Source organism: Blastomyces gilchristii (assembly GCF_000003855.2).
Source record: "Blastomyces gilchristii SLH14081 genomic scaffold supercont1.10, whole genome shotgun sequence".
NCBI lineage: Eukaryota > Fungi > Ascomycota > Eurotiomycetes > Onygenales > Ajellomycetaceae > Blastomyces > Blastomyces gilchristii.
The window spans coordinates 1,860,939-1,879,877 of record NW_003101673.1 but is presented as its reverse complement, the minus strand read 5'-3'; the positions used below and the strand labels follow the sequence as shown (position 1 = coordinate 1,879,877).

Below are 18,939 nucleotides of genomic sequence, written 5' to 3'. Positions count from 1 at the left end.
TGCCCAATATTTTCAAAAAATAAATCTTCTTCAATATCACAACCCCAGCGGACATATCGCTAATTTATGCCGACACGCTCTTTCAAGTCACGAAAGCTCAAAAGTAGAAATATATAAATATAGTACCAAAAGAGGAAATACTCTCCCGGCCGCCGGTTCACAGCGAATTAACTAAGTTGTAACTAATAACTAACTAGTTACGCTTTCGGGTTTAGCTCCAAAAATGGATAAGTGAACTAACTATATTTTTTAATTATTATTATATAAAAAACCTTTCATAAACGAGGCATGTCTCTTCTGCTTGAGCATCTCACTCTTCTCTGTGATTCTCTTTCTTTGCCCTCAGCTCTTTGACTCAGTAGTTGCGCGCACTTGTCTTTTCTCATCAGCTGTGCATTGTACATCATTGTCATGGAACTATTATCAAAGTGTTTTGGCGTCTTACTCTATTCTTTTAAGGTAATCTTGCCATATTGCATGTAACGCTTGAGCTTCCTGATAGCTCCCGTCAGTGCAGCGCTTCAAGCACTTAGCTTCTTCGGCTCGTATCAGATCAAATTGGTGGACCCCTTAAGTCCATATTTGCCATGAACTACTCCCTAAAAATCAGAAGGTTGAAGAATAACTAAATGGTGGAGCTGACACACTAAAAAGAACCCTCCAGGGTAAATGGCCTGAAGGCAATCAATATATTGTACAGTACAACAATATGATCAACTCCATTCTTCAGACTAGCATTTTCTCAGCTCAGCTCTGGGAAAATAAATCCTACAGCGGGTAAAAGGTTGAAGAAGGAGTTCCATAGTTAATAAAAACGCCAGAATCTTCCAAATGATTTTCTAAATCAAACAGTTTTCATCCAATTATAGAGACTTCTGAAATCTGATATCTGCCAAACCAAGGACATTTACAAACAAGCTGCCAACCTTTTGCTTGAACTGCATTAACTCAGGAACGTTGATTGTCCCAGGAAACTCGAAATCAATTTTCACGGCAGCTTGTATGCAGAAATCAACGGTTCCGTTATGTGGTATTCTTTGGACTTGGAGGGGTGAAGTGCGGTGCTGTCCATTCTGATGGAAGAGTCTACATTCTTCATGGTAAGCAGACTGGTCATCTGAGCATCTGAGAGTATTTGATCTCTTTTATTTGAGTCAGCTCATGTCAGAAGAGAATAGATAGTTCAAGTAGAGAATTAATGTGGGTGAGTAGAGGGAGCGTTGATTGGAGAGCTGAAGCTGGATAGGACAGGAGTAACTAATTTTCGGCCGCACTCCATCATTGAGCATCATTGAGTAGCTGCGGTGGACTGGTAAGCGGTCGAAGATTGAACTTCAACCCATGGCATTAGATATTCTAGCGGAAAGGGTGTCAACTTCGCAATTTCACAGCAGGATGTACATGTATATCTTGAAAGAGCTTGGCAGCAGCAATAACTTTAGTTTAGCCCAATCGCGGTACCTGGCGGGTTAACTAACTATGAGGTCAGAAAGCTAAAATATATAAATTCCTTAGTTATTATATTTAAATAACTAACTACCTCACCCACCCGCGCGCCAGTGGTCAATTTCCATTATCACTTCTCCGGAGAGATAATTACTCCTACCACAGCTCTATAATCATAACACGATAGCAGATAATATATAAATCTACCTCCTTAGTTACACCCTGACCATCTGAAGATGCAGTGGGCAACATGCGATTCAGAAGCCAGCTCACCAATATAAACACTTTTGCCAGTATGTATGCTTCCCATGATCCTTTGCAACGTAGCCGGGACTAACAGGCTTCTTCAGAATTTACCGCGTCTTTATCGTCACTAGGCAAAATATGTTGGGTCCGCCTGGAAGATGAAGTTGTTCGCTTCACCATCATCCCGGACCAGGGAACCCAGGTCTGGGCTCAGTTGCCAATTGTATGTGGAATCTCAATTCTCCACAAAGCAAATAATTGAAATATGTGGATAAAAGGCAGCTCATACCTCCCTGAACTATGTTATAGGACACAGTCTTTGAATCTTACTCCGTAAGCTCCGCGTCGGGCGTGATCAATCTCGAAGTCCCTATCAGCGCGCTCCACCGGGCTCTCCGCTCCGCAACAAGCGCAAACTCAGCACAACTACGGTTAACCAAGAAGGGATCTGTCCCATTGCTTGCACTAACAGTCGTGACTTCGTCATGGACGTCAGGGAAGAATGCCCTAGGGATTGGGAATGGCAGCGACATCAACAACGACGGTAGCGCTAATTTTAGCGGGATGCCACCACAAGGCAGCACGCAACTCGAAACAGCAGCAGCACACAGAAACCAACCTGATGGCCCGCGTGAACGCGAAACCATAATAACGCAAGAAATTCCCGTCCGCGTCCTCCCGCCCTCGTCCGTGGAAGGCCTTCACGAGCCCCGTTGCCGTAATCCAGACGTCCACATCGTACTCCCCAGCCTTATCCAGCTCAAAAGCATCTCAGAACGCTTCACGAAGCTATCCATGGATTCTGCTGCCAAGACCTTCCTTAATTCATCAACAACGGGACTAGCATCCACGCAAGGAGTAGGCGCGGGAGCTGCTAACACTGGTAGTAGCCCCAAGCTCGAATTGTCAGCAAACATGCACGGCTCGCTGAAACTCGCGATAGCGACAGACACCTTGCGCATCTCGAGCGTGTGGACCGGCCTGCTTAATCCGCCTCTGGATCCGGCACAGCTGTCCCAGGACGAGCTGGAGCAACTTCCCAGCGAGCGGATGAGGGAGTTGGGCGGGGAGAACGGGGAGGCGGAAGAGGGGTGGGCGAAAGTAAGGATTGATGGGAAAGACTGGGGCCGGGTGCTCAGTGTTGGGAGGTTGAGTCCGAGGGTTGTTGCGTGTAAGTTTCCATTTTTTTAGGAAATTTATACATCTTCATATGTTCGCTTTTTCACTAGGGTATACCTAGTGAGGAGCCTCCCATGGCCCCTGCCGCGCAACCCGCTCCAATAGCTTATGTTTAATAACCTTTATCTCAAATAAAATCTTTAGGTTTTATCCACGATACTGCACTGATCCTATACGTCTATTTACCGGAGAGCGAAAGTGGGGAAGATTCATGTTTAACGGTAAGTTTCAAGTTTCATATATAGCACACCCGTGCTCTTGAACCAGACTGGTTTCCGGACTGCGAGAGTTTCACACAAAAATTACATCCGTCGACAACGTACTGTTTACCTATTTGGCAACTTCTGACTGAAATCTTTCTATATAGTATTATATCAATTCTTACGCAGCTTGAACTTTGCTGTGCTGTTATTTTCGCACCACAAACTGTCGCCTGCAGAAGTCAAAATACCCAACATAGCAATCTGCACTTGTGCGTGCAATGGTTCTATTAATACTACTTGCAACATTACAATTTTCCACCCTTGATGAGTAATGAGTAATGCTACTTTTTCTTTAGTTTTTACTGAGACCTGTGAAAACACAGGGACTGCCCTCAGCTACTAGGGGAAAGTCAACATATGGAATGAATATATCACCGGCTTGTTTCGTTTCAGTGATGCACGCACAACTAGACGTAGAGACTACCTACCGTGCCCCTGAAAGTGCAACGATACACCGGTCGTGAGTTGCCCCTGTAGCTGTGAAACCTGTATTTAACTAGCTCGATCTTCGTAATTCAGTCGTTGAAAAATGAATGCCAACCGTGTTTAGCGGTGAAGGATACAAGTTGAGCGGGAGCTAAAATAAAATGGTAGATATCCAGACACAGTCGAGAGACCAAAATTTCATTATTTTCAGCTGGCATGCAATTCATAGTTGAGCTGCGACCTGTTTGCTATGTATCTGAGGGAATGCAAGCAAAAATAATATGTATTAGGAAAAGAAGAAGCAAGCAGGCGAAAAAAGTATAGACTGATTAAAATATTTAATAGGGGAAATGCCAAATAGTATACAGAAAAATCATCAAAGATCCCCTCTCTCGTCTTTTACAAGATGGTCAGAGTGACGAAATAATAAGCTAAGGCAAAAACGAGACAACCCAACGATGACATTTGAGAAAAAGGCAACATTGGCTCTTGGGAACAGGTGGTTGTGTCGCTAAAGTTGTGCAAAAGAACTATATAATGTAGTAAAACAAAGATGCCGCCCCAATAAGTTGAGACACATCAAAAATTAGCATGAGATAGACATGAATTCGGGAGGGTGAGGTGGTGACTAGAAGAATATTACAAGGCATATGGTCAGAAAAGGAGGCTCATTCACGCAGCGAAATGAGGTGCGGAAAACAAGAAAGAAATGCATGATTTTAATAAAGAAATGTAAAAAAGAATTATGTGGGGTATTGATGAGACCGTTTGGAAACAAGGAAGCACGGCTGTAATTCGAGGATGAGTTTCAAGTTCCTCGTCGTCTCACAGAGCAACATAAGATTAATTTTGATATAGTGCCCGTTAAAGCGGACTTGTTCTCCTTTTCTCAGATGGAGGAATCGGGTAAAGATTCATCACTTTGTCATAACATCGATGTAGCCTCGGCCTCTCTTCTTTCCTCTGACGGTATTTCCCTTTCTAGCCTGCGGTGCTCCAAGAAGGTCATCAATGGAACTTGCATTACTGAGGGCCGTTCCTGGTCTGGACGGTAGCCCAGCTGACACAGATCGTGGCATTGGGCTGGCCGAAGATGGAGGTGCCAAAGATGGTATGCCCGGGCTCAAGTTCCGAGGCGACGAGTCCCCAGCCTGTGAAGGTGGCCCGCTTGATGGGTTAGGAGGTGGAGCAAGAGTTGGAGCCGAGCCTGATGTTAGTATATTATTTCCCAACGGCGGAATACCATTTGTCGCACTTGCGGACCGGCTTGGTGGTGCGGGTCCTTTGGGAGGTGGTGGTGTAGAATGAGCAGTTGTAGTGGCGCTATTAGGGTCTTTTTTGTTAACCCATCTCTTCAGTTCTTTGTCATAGTAGAACGAATTCTCCTCGCCAAGTTTAGCTCGGATTGGACCTGGTGAACTAGCGTTTGGGTCCTTCTTACCCCACCACGAAAACCACCCCTTTTTCTCTGTTATGGGCTTTTTGGCTACAAAGGTGAACACAATTGGTTAGAATTGGGCTAACAACAAGGTAAAAGGGAGAAGAGCAACTTACCATCCTCCTCTGCAGCCTTTCTAAATGCCTCGTCAGCTTCACGATCCTTGCGCTCCTTCTCAGCTTTCCTTATGGCTTCGTTACGAGCGGCAAAATCGTCATCATCGTCATCCATGAATGACGTTTTGGGATTATCCTGGTCTGATTCATCGGTATTCACAGGCCCAGGCTCATACGATGGGGGCTCGTAACCAGTCGTTCCCGCTGGCGGTTCATAGCTCTGATTCTCGGTAGCAGAAGATCCGATCTCTTGCTCAATGGTGGATTGTCGGTGAAGGGTAGGTTGATATCCGCCAAAGTGAATAGGCTGTTCACGGTCCGCATGTTCTATGCCCTGAGAAGACTGCATTTCTTGAACCGGGGCTAGATGAGCATATGCCGGCTGCTGGAGTGGCGTTGAGCCCCTGGCCTGAATAGAAGGGGGGCTATAAACATTCTGTTGTGCGATCGGATGGTAGTCATTCTCCATACCCCTATTCAGTTCCCGAGAAGCGGCGCCCCGAGGGTAAGAATGGCTAGTAGAAGGAGGGGATCTTTGTGAATCAAGAGATCCACGACCACGGTGTTGGTCTGGAGAGGAATAAGGAGCATATTGGTTCCCGGGAGCGTAACGAGAGGTGGTATGCATGGTGGTGGTGGTGGGTTGACCAATCCCGAACGCAGCATAGGCATCATGGACAGAAGGTGAGCGACTGATCGGGGGAGTACCAACCATCTTAGCAAAAGGCCCAATGTCCACATCTCCTGCTTTACCAGATCCGGTGGAGCCGCCGTCGCTGTCGTCACCAGCAACAAAACTGTTGAATTTTGCCAAAATGGACCCCGAGACCTTCTCCATGCTCGGTTTGGACATCCATGAAGAAGAGCCACCAGTAGGAGATTGCCTTAGGCGGTTGGTAAGCTCGTCGAGTTCGAAGAGGAACCGTTGATTGTAGTATGGTGAAGGTTTTGTTGTCGATTTTAGGATTGCTCCGATGGAGTCACAATACTGCTGAGCCTCGGCTTTGTTGCCATTTTCGGCCAGAGAAAGTGCATATTGAAGTTTGAAGGCTTGGAAATGCGGTGCTATCGATGTTGTAGAGCCGGATAATATGGACAGCGCAAACTCGTACACCTCCGTAAGAAGGACGGAATTTTTGTCGTTGGCGAAGGTAAATGGGTATCGGCGGTGGTCCGTACCAAGAAGAACAATCTGGGACTGCGGATCGTCGGGGCCACTAAATACCAGAGGTACGGAGGCGGATTTCGCAAATAATGCACAGATATGGGAAGCTTCTATCCTCCCATAGGCGGAGAGAAGCCTAGAGAGGGAAAGAAGTGCAACGTGGTCATCAGGACTTCTGTTGCTTAAAATTAGGCACAACGTTTCTTGCCATTTATCAAGCCCAGCCAGGGCGTTCTTCGCGTGACCAGGACCCCCAATTTTACTAACCATCTGCAAACCGGCTCGGGCAGACGGTGGCACTAACTCATCGACGCTCTCCTCCAAATTTCCTGCGAAAATTTCATAAAGCGTAGCCATCGGCTCGGTATTGTTACCAACTGCTTTGACTTCCCTTCTAACGAATTCTTGCATTACCTGCTTCCAAACAGACTTATCAATGGTTGAGGATATTAACATGGCATGACCCCATAAGCGGCGATCCACGGCTCCCCAGACTGCCTTTTCCCTCTCACCGGCTAGAAGGCATCTACGAATTGTTTCCATTCCATCTACGTTCATCGGCTCTGATTGAGCCTCTCCACTGATGTTTTCGTAGACACTCGAAAGCTGTGGATGGAAAACGGGAGCCTCCGATGACGCTGATGCTGTTTCAGGAAGAGGAGATAGAATGGACCGCACGGAATTTTCAACGTCTGGATTCCCCGCTAGAAGCCCGTCATGTTCAACCATAACCCGTATGATTTTCCAAAGAAGGATCGTCTCGTCGTGCTGCTGCGGAGATGACTTATTTAGAGAGGTGCTATCATTTTCGAATCCAGAAATCATAGAGGATAGCCATGAGATGACATCTTTTTTCTTTGATTTCACCCTCAAAGGTCCTGGGAACTTCACAGTTGGCTCCCTCTGCGAAAAAGTATCACCCATTGAGCGGACTTTGATTTCCCCAGGGGATGGCTTTATCTTTGGAACAAGTTGACCAGTTGCATATCTGGGGGTACGTTTAGGGAAGGAGCTGGCAATTACTCCACCAAAACCGAATTTAAATATTGGTGCCCCTTTCCATCGTTGAAGTGGATCATGTTCTTGTCCATCAGTTGGATATATGAAATCTAGCTCCGTAGAAGGGGTTTCCTTGATTGCTTGGTGGACTTGGGGTTGTAGAGATGTTACCGGATTGTGGACAGATGCAGGCCGTTGGAACGGTTCCGGCACACTTGACAGTAGGGGTTCGTACTGGAGTCTACTTGGTGATTTAGTCTGGGATCTCCGCGGTGGCCTGGGTTGTTGCTCGGGATACTGTTGGTGTGGAACCGAGGTGGGTGGAGGCTGAGGATAAGAAGGCATGGTAGTAATTTGGGTGTGGGATGAAACGGGTTCGTATGTATTACGAACTGGAGGGGAACGTTGCGGACCAACATGACCTGTAAATTGGGAACCTGGTCTAGTTCCATTGCCTACGTAGGGTAGGTGCTGATTGGAAGGCATGGTTTGACTCCGCCCGATGCCAGGTGGAGAGAGAGTTTGGTCGGGAGGCTGAAAGGAAGAAGGCGCGGGGAACGAAGTAGGAGCAAATTCGGCTGGCTGGTGCGCTGTGGACGGGTATTGCCGGGATACATTCTCTTGCTGTGCCAGGGGGCTTGATGTTCGCGGTTGAAAAGGGAGTATAGTGGAAGGGGGGTACCCTGCTGGGAGCTGAGACGCATATTTACACAAAGAAGGCCCGCTAGATAGAGGTGGGGCAGGGGAGTATCTTGGAGATGAGGCAGGTTTAAACCCAGAGTGTAATGTGGGAGGCTTTGGGGAGTAGTGGCTAGATGGGCCAGAGACAGTTGGGCCTGGTGCAACAGACACAGAGGAGTAGGGGTCAAGTCGTTCAGGCTTTTGCAGCTGAAACTGTTCGCTTGATACACGCGCCAAGCCAGCGGTCGGGACATTAGGCGCCATATGATTAGATGGTGGCGGAGCCACTGGCTGCGTCGCCGTTTGTGGAGGAGCATATTTGGAAGCGGTTGAGGGACGGACCCTGGACACAGCCGGGAGCTCTTCGAAGAAGTTGCTACTCTGAGCTTTCTCTGTTTCACTGCGAGATAAGGGGGGAGGTGTAGGTTTTAAAGGGGCATAGGCAGAGCTTGAACTTGAAGGCCGAGTTGCTGTCATGCTGCTCTTGCGAGGAGGTGGCTGTATCGATGTGGTACTAGCTGGGAGAGGCTGAGAGACAGTGGGCTGAGAAGTGCGATGCTTCGGTCGAATTATTTCCATCGGCAAATCATATGGGGATTGGTAACCGGCCTTCGCTTGATTGGAGAAGCTTTCAGGCATATTTGGGTTGGGGCCTATCGAATGCTGTTGGACTTGAGGGGAAAATGCACCAGCAGTTGCATTGGCGTTAAGCAGCCTATAATCGGGGCCAGGCAAGCCCGAAATCACAGTGGAGGATGACGGTTGATGAGGAGTATAGGGGTTCACCCGTGGTGGCTGTTGGGTTGGCACAGGTGAGTCTTGAGCATATTCTGACAGATAATTAGCGGAGGAATCTTCGGAAGTGCCATTTGGTGGACTTCCTTGGGCCGTATGTAGAGCATCCAAATCATCATCAATCAGTAAATCATCATCGTCAAGAACTGCCTTCCACCTTTCTGCTAAATCTTCCTCGGGGACTTCTTTATCAGCAAGTGGCTCTTCGTTGATTCTGTTGTCATTAAGTTCTGCCCTGTTTGGAATTGGTGTTGCATCATTTGAGGAAGCAGCCGCGGTTTGCGGTTGGTCAGAATGTAAAGAATCAAGAACTTGAGAGGTTGATTTGCGGGTAAACAGTGGCATGCCTGACTCAGAAGCAAAAAGGTCGGCGTCGTCAACGGGTTCATCTTCCCTGAATATTGCATCAATACTATCGGCTTGGTTATTGTCAGTCGGAGATGCTGGCTCTGTATTATCCAGGGGCATGCCTTCTTCATATCTCGACTCTGCTTCCAGCGGTGTGTAAATGGGTTTGGTCTGAGTATTAAGTTGATTAAAAAATTGACCGGAGGGGTCTTCATCAATACTTGTCGCACTCCACGGCAAGAAGTCATTTTGCGCATCCGAGTTTGGATATCCACTCCTTCCGACTGCGAACGGCTGGTGGGTAGCCTCTTGATTGATAGCATTCTCGGGGTAACCCCCCTCGTGAGAGTCGAGATTCTTGTTCTTGGAGTGGTCCGAATTCGGGAAGGAATTGGTCCGATCAGTCATATCAAATCCATCAAATGGGTCTGTCGTAGACCGTGAAATGCCCTGGGCGGAATCTGCGTTGTCATCTTTTCCCCATGGAAATCCTTCTGATGGCACTGGTTCTTTGGTAGTTTCTTGTTCAGTGGACGGAGACTCTGCTTGGGAAGGTTGTACGGGTTGGTGAACGGGGGCAGATATATCATCGCTGGGCATATTTTTAGAGGTTTCCGTCGGTTCATCTGGAGAGGATGGCTGTGCTATCTGCGAATCGATGTCGCGCGCACCTGTTAAAACACTGTGTGATGGATCAGGTGAAAGTGCAGCATGCGTAGACTCCGCAGGGGAGTCTTCGCTAGCGGACGATGGTAGTGGTGGTGTTGGCGAATGTACGTTTCTCGAGGGCATCGAGAACTTCGCGGATAACGGCGCTGCACTCGGGTCCGCCAGCGATAGGAAAGAGTGCTCCTTCGGGCTGTTATCGGGTCTCAACGCAGGATTCCATGATCCTAGCTGAATCATCTTGGATTCGAGGCCTTGTCGATATTCCAAAACAAGATCCTGGGCCACTAAACGACAAGTCTTCGAGTACCCTATTCTATTCTAATGAAAACACCCTGTCCGCTCCGAAGTCAGATAACGCCCATGCCGCAAAAGGGGCAAGGAGGTCAAACACGACATGAACTCACAGCCACTTGGGAAAAAGAAGTGGAAATAACACACACTAACAACGGTAAAATCCAAGAGCGTGGGGAAAAATCATGGCCACATTAAGAATAACAAAACCGTTTGCGTGGGCCACTTGAGGCAGAGAGACATTTGTTCGTCCAAAGTCCCAAAAGTTGTCCCGATTTGCCATAAACAAGCCAGGTTTGAGGAATCGGTATCGGAGAAATGTAGAGCCGAAGTAGCCAGCTCAGCAGCATCTGGGGGGATTATGTCATCGGTATGTATCTTAAAATTCCCCAGATTACCATGGTGGGGGAGCGGGGAGCTAGTAATAATAAATGTTTACGGTGCTCATACCACTAGTAATATCCACTGCGCCACACCAAACCAGGCTGCCGCCTGTTCAGCCACGTGATATCATTTCAGCTGTCCGTCATCCAAGCAGTTTCGGATTCATGCTTAACATGGACCGACCCCAACGGCAGATATTGACAGTGCATGGCATGGACCTTTGTATGATCGAAGAATACCCTGCGCAGACCTCCTTTGTCTTGAGGCACGGCATCATCTTCCAAAAAAGAACTGATTATCGGTGAAAACAGAAGAGGATGATTTGGTTTTGTTGCGATCTGGCCTGCTGTTGATGATTCCAGTCCTTGACACACGCCATTGTTTATATTAGTTTTGATTGGTGATTGATCTATACTCAACGCTTGACATTTTGGCAGGAGTATAGGCATGACCGCATTAGGCCGGGCGTTTCACAGATATACTCCTGCCTCCGTCTTTTCAATATGGAACGCATGCATGAATACACGCGGCCGAGTGCGCAAGACATGTCCGACGATGCCGAATCTGATGATGACCTCGATCTCAATGAACTTGACCCAGAAGCCTCTGTGTCTCTCTACAATGGGCAGAGTCCAAAAAGTAGAGGAGGGATTGGCATAGCTCCGACATATGGGCCCGGTATAGCGTTGAGGCACCTGCGAGCTGGAGCTCGAGATCGAATATGGAACCGTAGTGCATCTAGGACAAGGCGACAGGATGGGGAAGAAGATACTGGTGGCTTGCTGGATGATCGCGATGGTGGCAACCAGGAGCTTTCAGGAAGGAGTTCAACATATGCTGACGATGATATGCCTCTTCTCAATGGACCCAGCCAGCCTCGCCTAAACCCAACTCCACACAGGAGCATATACTCGCGGCTTAGCTCTAGACTGCGCTTCCCCAGGTTTGGCTCTTCGTCCCTCCTTGATAACACTCCCGATGGATATAACGATCTACCATTGCATTCCAACGCAGATCATAGACCAACACGAAAATTGCTTGTTGGGCAAACACAACAAACCCGCTATCCACCGAATGTCGTATCAAACGCCAAATACACCCCCTTGAGCTTCCTCCCCCGCACTCTCTACAATGAATTTTCGTTTTTCTTTAACATTTACTTTCTTCTGGTGGCATTATCGCAGATAATACCCATTCTAAGAATCGGTTATATGTCCTCTTATATTGCCCCTCTGGCCTTTGTGGTATCGATTTCACTGGGCAAGGAGGCACTGGATGACATTGCTCGACGACGAAGAGATGCAGAAGCAAATGCAGAAGAATACACTGTCATATCATTTACTCCATCGTCTTCTCGAAAACCAGTTGTCCGAAACAGGCGGGCAACTTCTGATTCGGGCTCTCATTTACATGGAACTGAAATTTTCGAGATAACAAAGAAGGCGCGCGATTTGAGAGTTGGCGACATTTTGAAGCTACGGAAAGATCAACGCCTCCCTGCTGATGTAGTCATTTTGAAAAGCGCACTACCGGAAGTGGCCGCTGCTCAGAATACTAGCCTTCCTGGAGAGCTGATCGATAGAAACAATAACACTGCTGCCGAATCAACTGATGATTGCCATGTAACTCCGCGAGCTGATGAATCTGCTGACGGTATCGATGGGTCAAGCGATACCTTCATACGAACGGACCAGCTGGACGGCGAAACTGATTGGAAATTGCGCCTTCCTTCTCCCCTCACGCAAAATCTACCTCTCTCAGATCTCCAGAGGATACGGATCATCGCGGGCGAGCCTGAGAAGAATGTGCATAATTTTGTTGGAACAATTGAGCTGACACCTCCTTCTCCAAATTCTCCAAATTCTTATGATCCTCATATCAACAAAACTGATCCGGCTGCTCGTTCCCCAACACGCCCATCGTCGTCCGATGATCACCATCAGAGCCTCTCCGAGCCTCAGTCAGCTCCTCTTACCATTGACAACACTGCCTGGGCTAGTACAGTTCTTGCCTCAAACACAACAACAATCGCCGCAATAATCTACACAGGAGCCCAAACTCGATCGGCGATGTCGACGTCACCGTCTCGTTCAAAGGTCGGGTTGCTTGAATACGAAATTAACAGCTTGACGAAAATTCTCTGTATTTTAACGCTATCCCTCTCCATCATTCTTGTTGCCCTTCAAGGGTTTGAGCCTAGCAACGACAAGCCATGGTATATTGCTATCATGATATATCTAATCCTCTTTTCCACGATTATTCCTATGAGTTTACGTGTTAACCTCGACATGGCCAAGTCTGTGTATGGGAGGTTTATCGAGCGGGATACCGGTATTCCGGGCACTGTTGTCAGAACCAGCACTATTCCTGAGGACCTGGGTAGGATAGAGTACTTGCTCTCTGATAAAACCGGAACCCTAACCCAGAATGGTAAGCTAGACACTTTCGTCGAAGTTACAGCGCAGTCCCTAGCTAACAATGCTTTTAGAAATGGAACTCAAAAAAATCCATGTCGGAACAGTGTCCTATGCAAATGAAGCGATGGATGAAGTGGCGTCATATCTTCGACAGGGCTTTTCTACAGCCACTTCTAGCCATGAACCTCACTCATCACTCGTCACTCCAACAACCATAAATGGTGCCCAGACTGGTTTGGCTTCAACGACTCGGACACGACGAGAGATTGGATCTCGCGTCAGAGATATAATCCTCGCTCTCGCGCTATGTCACAATGTTACTCCAACAGCGGACGAACAAAATGGAGAGAAAATGACAACCTACCAGGCCTCGTCACCCGATGAGATCGCGATCGTGAAGTATACACAGGAAGTGGGCCTGCAGCTAGTACACCGAGATAGGCAAAAAATTGTGCTCAAATCAGTAGATACGGGCAACATTGTAGTGCGGGTTCGGATTCTGGACATATTCCCTTTCACTTCTGAGAGCAAGCGAATGGGCATTATTGTTCAATTTAAGAAAGGTTCTGATTTAGACAAATCGGCAGCGCAGGATGAGGAGATTTGGTTTTACCAGAAAGGTGCTGATACCGTTATGTCTTCCATCGTTGCCACCAATGATTGGCTTGACGAGGAGACCGCAAACATGGCAAGAGAAGGCCTTCGTACCCTAGTCATTGGCAGGAAAAGACTCTCCCAGGCGCAGTACCAAGACTTTTCTACTAGCTATAAACAGGCCTCATTATCCTTACACAACAGGGACACCGGAATGGCGAAGGTTTGCCAAGAATACCTCGAGCAAAATCTAGAGCTTTTGGGAGTCACAGGCGTTGAAGACAAGCTCCAGAAGGATGTCAAACCGTCTCTCGAACTCCTGCGTAACGCAGGAGTGAAAATATGGATGCTCACAGGTGATAAAGTTGAAACAGCACGTTGTGTGGCAGTTTCCGCCAAACTTGTTGCAAGAGGCCAATATATCCACACTGTCACTAAGCTAAAGGACAAAGGATCTGCCCAGGACACGCTCGATTTCCTTCGAAATAAAACAGATTCCTGCCTTCTTATCGACGGTGAATCACTTACTCTAATGCTCGCCAAATTCCGTACTCCCTTTATATCAGTCGCCGTCCTCCTCCCCGCCGTGATTGCTTGCCGCTGCTCCCCAACACAGAAAGCCGAAATTGCCTCCTTAATCCGCGAGCACACCAAAAAGCGCATCTGCTGCATCGGCGATGGGGGTAATGACGTCTCCATGATCCAAGCCGCAGACGTTGGTATTGGCATTGTCGGCAAGGAGGGTCGGCAGGCCTCCCTCGCCGCCGACTTCAGCATCACCCAATTCCACCACCTGACGAAACTTCTCGTGTGGCATGGGCGGAATTCATATAAGCGCTCCGCCAAGCTTGCCCAGTTTATCATGCACCGCGGTCTAATCATCAGCGCCTGTCAGACCATGTACAGCATTGCGGGCCGCTTCGATCCGAAGGGGCTGTTTATAAACTGGTTGCTAGTCGGTTATGCTACGGTCTACACCAACGCGCCGGTTTTCTCACTTGTGCTAGACCGCGATGTTGACGAGGAGCTAGCCAATTTATATCCGGAGCTATACAAAGAGCTGAAAACGGGTCGCAGCCTTAGTTACCGCTCGTTCTTCACTTGGGTCCTCGTCAGTGTCTACCAGGGTTCAATCATCCAGGGTCTCTCGCAGATTCTTGTCGGGGAGGTGACGGGGCCGAAATTGATCAGTGTTTCATTCACGGCGCTTGTGCTGAACGAGCTAGTCATGGTGGCTGTTTCGATTACCACGTGGCATCCCGTCATGATCCTGTGTATTGTTGGCACGGCTATCGTTTATGCGGCCAGCGTGCCCTTCCTAGGTGATTACTTCGACTTGAAGTATGTTGTTACTCTAGCATGGGTGTGGCGGGTTATTGTTGTTGCGGCTATTGCCCTCGTACCCGTCTGGGCTGTGAAACTGATAAGCAGGACGTGGAGCCCGCCTAGTTATCGGAAGGTTCGGGGCTGATATTGGGATGTGCCTTTACGAATTTTTGTCTTGGTTTATTCATTTTTACGTTGTCATTGTCCCCCCTGGTGTCTTTTATGTGACGAAATTTCTTTTTGTATAACTTGTTTTTGCTCTTTTGGGTCGGGCGTACGGAATGGCTAGAATTGTTGACTTTTAACGCATTTTTTTTTTCTCTCCATATCCCTATATAACCAACCGTGTGCGTGTTTTTGAGCCGTGTTCCACGTAGCATACCCGCATTTTCAATTTTGAATACCACACAAGGTATTGTAGATCTTCGTACTCCTTGATTTTATCTCAATAATATTGGACAAGTTATGTTCGATATCCACTCCAGGATCCCTATTTATGTACAGAAAATAGACCGGAGAGGGCAAATACCACAAAGAATCATCACGCCAGCAAAAAACCATCCAGAACCCGCATAGAGTCACAGCACCAAACTGAGGAAGAAAAACGGGACAGCACAGGGCCATAACATCGAAAAGTCACCAAATGCTATATAAAGGGGTAAAAAAGAGACGCAAATTGTCCACTAAACGCCGAAGCTGGAGGGATATTAAGCAATAGGAAAGGGGAATAAAAAACATAATCCTGACGGAAGGGACTGAAAACCCAACACCTGAACAGGTGTCCTTATCGAGGTCCTCGATGCTGCCCAAGCCGTCTTCCCTGAAGCCCGTTCCCAATGCCTCCTCCACCCCCTCCACCCCCACCACTACCGTAAGTCGAAGAACCGTGACGATCTCCAGATTCCCACGGCCGGCTTGACCCCGTGTAAGGCTGTCCACCGCCACCACTCGGCTCATTTCTACCATACCCAGGGCTCGGCGTGCGGGTAGGTGATGAACTCACCGCACCTCCATGCAGCCTTGCCCGGAGCCGCTCCTGGGCCGACACACCGGACGTAGACCTTTCGATTCCCGTACCCAGTCTACCCTGCTGCTGCGCGGCCGCAGCCTGGGAAGTTTGGTAGGACCCCGCGCGCTGGCTGGGAAGCGGACGGGCACTTGTGGCTGTGGGAGGCGGAGGGGTGCGCGACTGCTGGCGATCAAAATACGAGCCCGCGGTACGTGAGCTGGAGGCCGATGTGGCTGGCCGGGTGGGCGCATTCGAAGGTGAAGGCATGAGATGCGTCGAGGATGATGGGGCGGGTTGGTGTGATGGGTTGCGGCCTAGTCGCAGACTCGAGGTTTGGTGTTGCGGCGGCGGTCTGGCCGGTGACGGGTCTCCCCATAGATCACCTAGGCCGCCACCAGCACCGCGACCGCCGGCCGCGGGTCCTCCCGGTGGCGCTGCTCCACCATATCCCTGGAAGGAGGCTTGGGTTGCGACGGCGACTGTTGGGGTTGGAGGGGCGGGGGACTTGGGGTCTGCGGGCAGCCAGGGAGGGAGCCTGCGGCCCTTTTCGGTGTAGTAGGCTCGCAGGACATTGGATATGTGAGAGCAGTCTTCGGAGTCCGGGTCGTCAGTCTCGTCCCCGGAGGATATGGCACGGCGAAGAGAATTGAAACGGGTGCTGAAGTTGGAGATTGCGGAGGAGGATTTGAACGAAGAGAAGTAGGACGTCATGGCTGGTTTACCCCACTGGGATGGGTATTAGGAGTTCCTTGTGCTTTTATTTTGCGCCGCTTTGATTGTGCTCCTACTATTGCTTGCAGATTTGTCGAGGAGAGGTTGAAGGTTGCGTGGTGGGGGAGGAGAGTCGATGCTTTGAAGGTGAAACGGGGAGAGGGGTTAAGGCAGCCTAACGGAGATAGGAGGGCGTCAGTGCCAGGTACAGCAAAGCGCCAAGTGTGTCGCCATCTACTTTAGCCCGCACGCCGTATTCGAGTGATATATGAGGCTCGTCTGAATAGCGGGAGGCCTGAGTGATGTTGCAATTGTGCGATCTGTTCGACTTTTGATGCTGGACTTTCGGAGTTTGGAAAGCCAAACGCCGCAGCACGTGATACTGTGATGTCCATACAAGCCTTACCTCAGCCACTTCGTTAACTTATTTTTAGTTTTAAATATAAGAATAATTTACTTATTTTTTAATCATAATTATATCTAGTTATTTAATATTCTAATCTTTATTATTAAAATATCTGTTCGGTTATTAATAACTCTACATGCTTCCGGTATGGTTTTTTTTTTTTGAGTGCGCCAGAAGGGGCCTGTGAAGCATGGAGGTCCAGTGCCGGGCTGATAGTAATTAAATAATGAGATTCATTGAAACAGTTAAAAGGTATCTATATAAATACACATAAGGCTCCAGTGAACAGGATGATAACTTGATGTTGAAGGTGTCCAACATATCAGAGCCATTTCTATATAAGAAAATCATCCGGCACCTGAAAACTATTCACCATTCCTAAACGCCATGTAGCCAAAGAAAAACAAAATATAATAGCCTTAAACTAATGCTTCTCCGTGATCGCAGTTGTATTCAAGCAAATAGTCCCTCTTTCGCTGGCCCCTCCGTCTCATACTCGATCTCAACCCGGCCACCCTTCTTCCGTGGTTTGGGAGGAACCACGCCGCGTTTCCGCTTGCCGCCAGATACAGGCTTCTTCGGGGTTTCATCTGCTTCACTGCTTTCTTCACTATCATCCTCACTTTCATCGTCATCCTCATCGCCATCCTCATCATCATCCTCCGCGTCGTCCTCTGCACTGTCACCTAACCAGTCCTCCATGTCTTCCAAATCGTCCTCCTCCTCGTCAATGTCACTAACATACTCGACCTCGCCAACACCTTGCTCTTCTTCCTCCTCCTCTTCAATACCTTCATCAAGGTCCTCGTCCCGTTCGCCCTCTCCCTGCCTCTCCAGACCACGCAGGACTTTCTTCCAGACGCCCTCTTCCACATTCAGCGGTCGATCGCCGTAAGCACCACTCCTTAATCTCTCAATCAGCTCTCTCTCAATGGCCCTTTCCACCTTCGCAGCAGCCTCCGCCTTGCGTTCACGAGTCTCCTCTCTCCGCCGAATCTTAGGCGCCAGCTTCGCAACCAATTTCTCTCCCAGTCTTTCCTCTTCCTTAATAAGCTTTCTCGTCCGTATAGACACCTGCGTCAGCCTAGTAAGACGCTGTTTGCACTTGTGGATTAAAAATTTGGGCCAGTAGATCAGGCGCTCATCGAGCTGTTCGAGAGCTTTTGCATAGTTTGATGATAATCGTATCCGTTCCCACCACTTGCTGGGCATGTGCGATCGCTCAACTGTCTTCATGTACAGGTACATCGCGCCCGTTGCTGGGTCGGAGCGGACCGTGGCATATCGGGAGTTTGCGAGCGGACATGATTGTCGATTGCAGAGGCCGGTCACGTTATATTCATTCCGGCAGAAATTCTGGCCTTTCGTAGTCCTGCAGAATGATAAAAGTTAGGTATAGTCCTTCATATAGGGCAGCGGGAACCATGGCCAGGTGATGATGCATTGGAACATACTTAAGTTTGTAGGAGCAAAATTGTTGGTTTATAACCTGCCAAACGATTTCGTCTGAAGACATATTCCCAAATGGGATTTCACACGCCCTCCTCTAAGCGTCTGATAAGAGTGTGTTAAAAGAGTCCGATGTTGACTACTATATTTTTTATCTCATCAGCACTGCGTTTTTGTTTGGTCTGAATTCATTTTTATTTTTTTTTTGTTAAGAAAAAATATTCGGCCAAGAAAGATCACGTGGCTGTGTTGCCAACCCAACTTGCTTGGCCTCGCAAACCTTATCTTATCTTATCTTATCTATCTTATCTTTCTCTCTTCAACTTGTTCGTTTATTCTTATTCTTCGCTATACTACGCTACGCGTATATGTAACTACTACATTACTATTACTCCGTATATTAACAAGAGTAAAAGGAATCACCTGTTGATCATGTCGCAGGGCATCACGAAATCCATAATTGTGTTCCAAACACTCTTTCTGTTTGCTTTCATTTGATCTTCACTTCTGAAGTCAGGAGGAGCGCAGTTCCAGCTGCTCATATAATTGAGAAGCTCTCTGAGATGACAAGCCACATCTAC

At 48.2% G+C, this 18,939-nt stretch overlaps 5 protein-coding genes across 5 annotated transcripts; 2 read left to right on the top strand and 3 right to left on the bottom strand.

Moving 5' to 3' along the window:
- The first annotated feature begins 1,535 nt into the window (after positions 1 to 1,535).
- Positions 1,536 to 3,983, top strand: BDBG_05297 (HUS1 checkpoint protein). The gene is made up of 5 exons (XM_031722075.1): positions 1,536 to 1,739; positions 1,797 to 1,915; positions 2,002 to 2,863; positions 3,016 to 3,092; positions 3,239 to 3,983. The coding sequence occupies exons 1-5, from the start codon at positions 1,697 to 1,699 to the stop codon at positions 3,263 to 3,265; spliced, it is 1,128 nt and encodes a 375-aa protein (XP_031578877.1). The 5' UTR covers positions 1,536 to 1,696; the 3' UTR covers positions 3,266 to 3,983.
- BDBG_05296 (COPII coat assembly protein SEC16) lies at positions 3,601 to 10,338 on the bottom strand. Its single transcript, XM_031722074.1, has 3 exons — positions 10,176 to 10,338; positions 5,115 to 10,103; positions 3,601 to 5,046 (listed from the first exon to the last, which is right to left on the bottom strand). The coding sequence occupies exons 2-3, from the start codon at positions 10,006 to 10,008 to the stop codon at positions 4,478 to 4,480; spliced, it is 5,463 nt and encodes a 1,820-aa protein (XP_031578876.1). The 5' UTR covers positions 10,009 to 10,103; positions 10,176 to 10,338; the 3' UTR covers positions 3,601 to 4,477.
- Positions 10,339 to 10,515: 177 nt separating this feature from the next.
- Positions 10,516 to 16,918, top strand: BDBG_05295 (phospholipid-translocating ATPase). The gene is made up of 2 exons (XM_031722073.1): positions 10,516 to 12,876; positions 12,935 to 16,918. Exons 1-2 carry the CDS (start codon positions 10,950 to 10,952, stop codon positions 14,926 to 14,928), a joined length of 3,921 nt encoding a protein of 1,306 aa, XP_031578875.1. The 5' UTR covers positions 10,516 to 10,949; the 3' UTR covers positions 14,929 to 16,918.
- BDBG_05294 (uncharacterized protein) lies at positions 14,579 to 16,858 on the bottom strand. Its single transcript, XM_002624479.2, has one exon. It carries the CDS (start codon positions 16,501 to 16,503, stop codon positions 15,568 to 15,570), a length of 936 nt encoding a protein of 311 aa, XP_002624525.1. The 5' UTR covers positions 16,504 to 16,858; the 3' UTR covers positions 14,579 to 15,567.
- Positions 16,919 to 17,036: 118 nt separating the features above from the next.
- BDBG_05293 (66S preribosome component MAK16) lies at positions 17,037 to 18,534 on the bottom strand. The gene is made up of 2 exons (XM_002624478.2): positions 18,364 to 18,534; positions 17,037 to 18,281 (listed from the first exon to the last, which is right to left on the bottom strand). The coding sequence occupies exons 1-2, from the start codon at positions 18,423 to 18,425 to the stop codon at positions 17,363 to 17,365; spliced, it is 981 nt and encodes a 326-aa protein (XP_002624524.1). The 5' UTR covers positions 18,426 to 18,534; the 3' UTR covers positions 17,037 to 17,362.
- Between the last annotated feature and the right edge of the window lie 405 nt (positions 18,535 to 18,939).

What these genes read in the sequence shown, in the direction of transcription:
- BDBG_05294 (XM_002624479.2), bottom strand. Translation starts at nt 16,503, where the DNA reads ATGACGTCCTACTTCTCTTCGTTCAAATCCTCCTCCGCAATCTCCAAC.
- BDBG_05296 (XM_031722074.1), bottom strand. Translation starts at nt 10,008, where the DNA reads ATGATTCAGCTAGGATCATGGAATCCTGCGTTGAGACCCGATAACAGC. An exon ending in AAAGGCTGCAGAGGAGGATG is followed by an intron (nt 5,047 to 5,114) that starts GTAAGTTGCTCT and finishes TCACCTTTGTAG; the next exon opens with CCAAAAAGCCCATAACAGAG.
- BDBG_05293 (XM_002624478.2), bottom strand. Translation starts at nt 18,425, where the DNA reads ATGTCTTCAGACGAAATCGTTTGGCAGGTTATAAACCAACAATTTTGC. An exon ending in TTTTGCTCCTACAAACTTAA is followed by an intron (nt 18,282 to 18,363) that starts GTATGTTCCAAT and finishes ATCATTCTGCAG; the next exon opens with GACTACGAAAGGCCAGAATT.
- BDBG_05295 (XM_031722073.1), top strand. Translation starts at nt 10,950, where the DNA reads ATGGAACGCATGCATGAATACACGCGGCCGAGTGCGCAAGACATGTCC. An exon ending in CGGAACCCTAACCCAGAATG is followed by an intron (nt 12,877 to 12,934) that starts GTAAGCTAGACA and finishes CAATGCTTTTAG; the next exon opens with AAATGGAACTCAAAAAAATC.
- BDBG_05297 (XM_031722075.1), top strand. Translation starts at nt 1,697, where the DNA reads ATGCGATTCAGAAGCCAGCTCACCAATATAAACACTTTTGCCA. An exon ending in TCTGGGCTCAGTTGCCAATT is followed by an intron (nt 1,916 to 2,001) that starts GTATGTGGAATC and finishes ACTATGTTATAG; the next exon opens with GACACAGTCTTTGAATCTTA. An exon ending in GAGTCCGAGGGTTGTTGCGT is followed by an intron (nt 2,864 to 3,015) that starts GTAAGTTTCCAT and finishes TAAAATCTTTAG; the next exon opens with GTTTTATCCACGATACTGCA.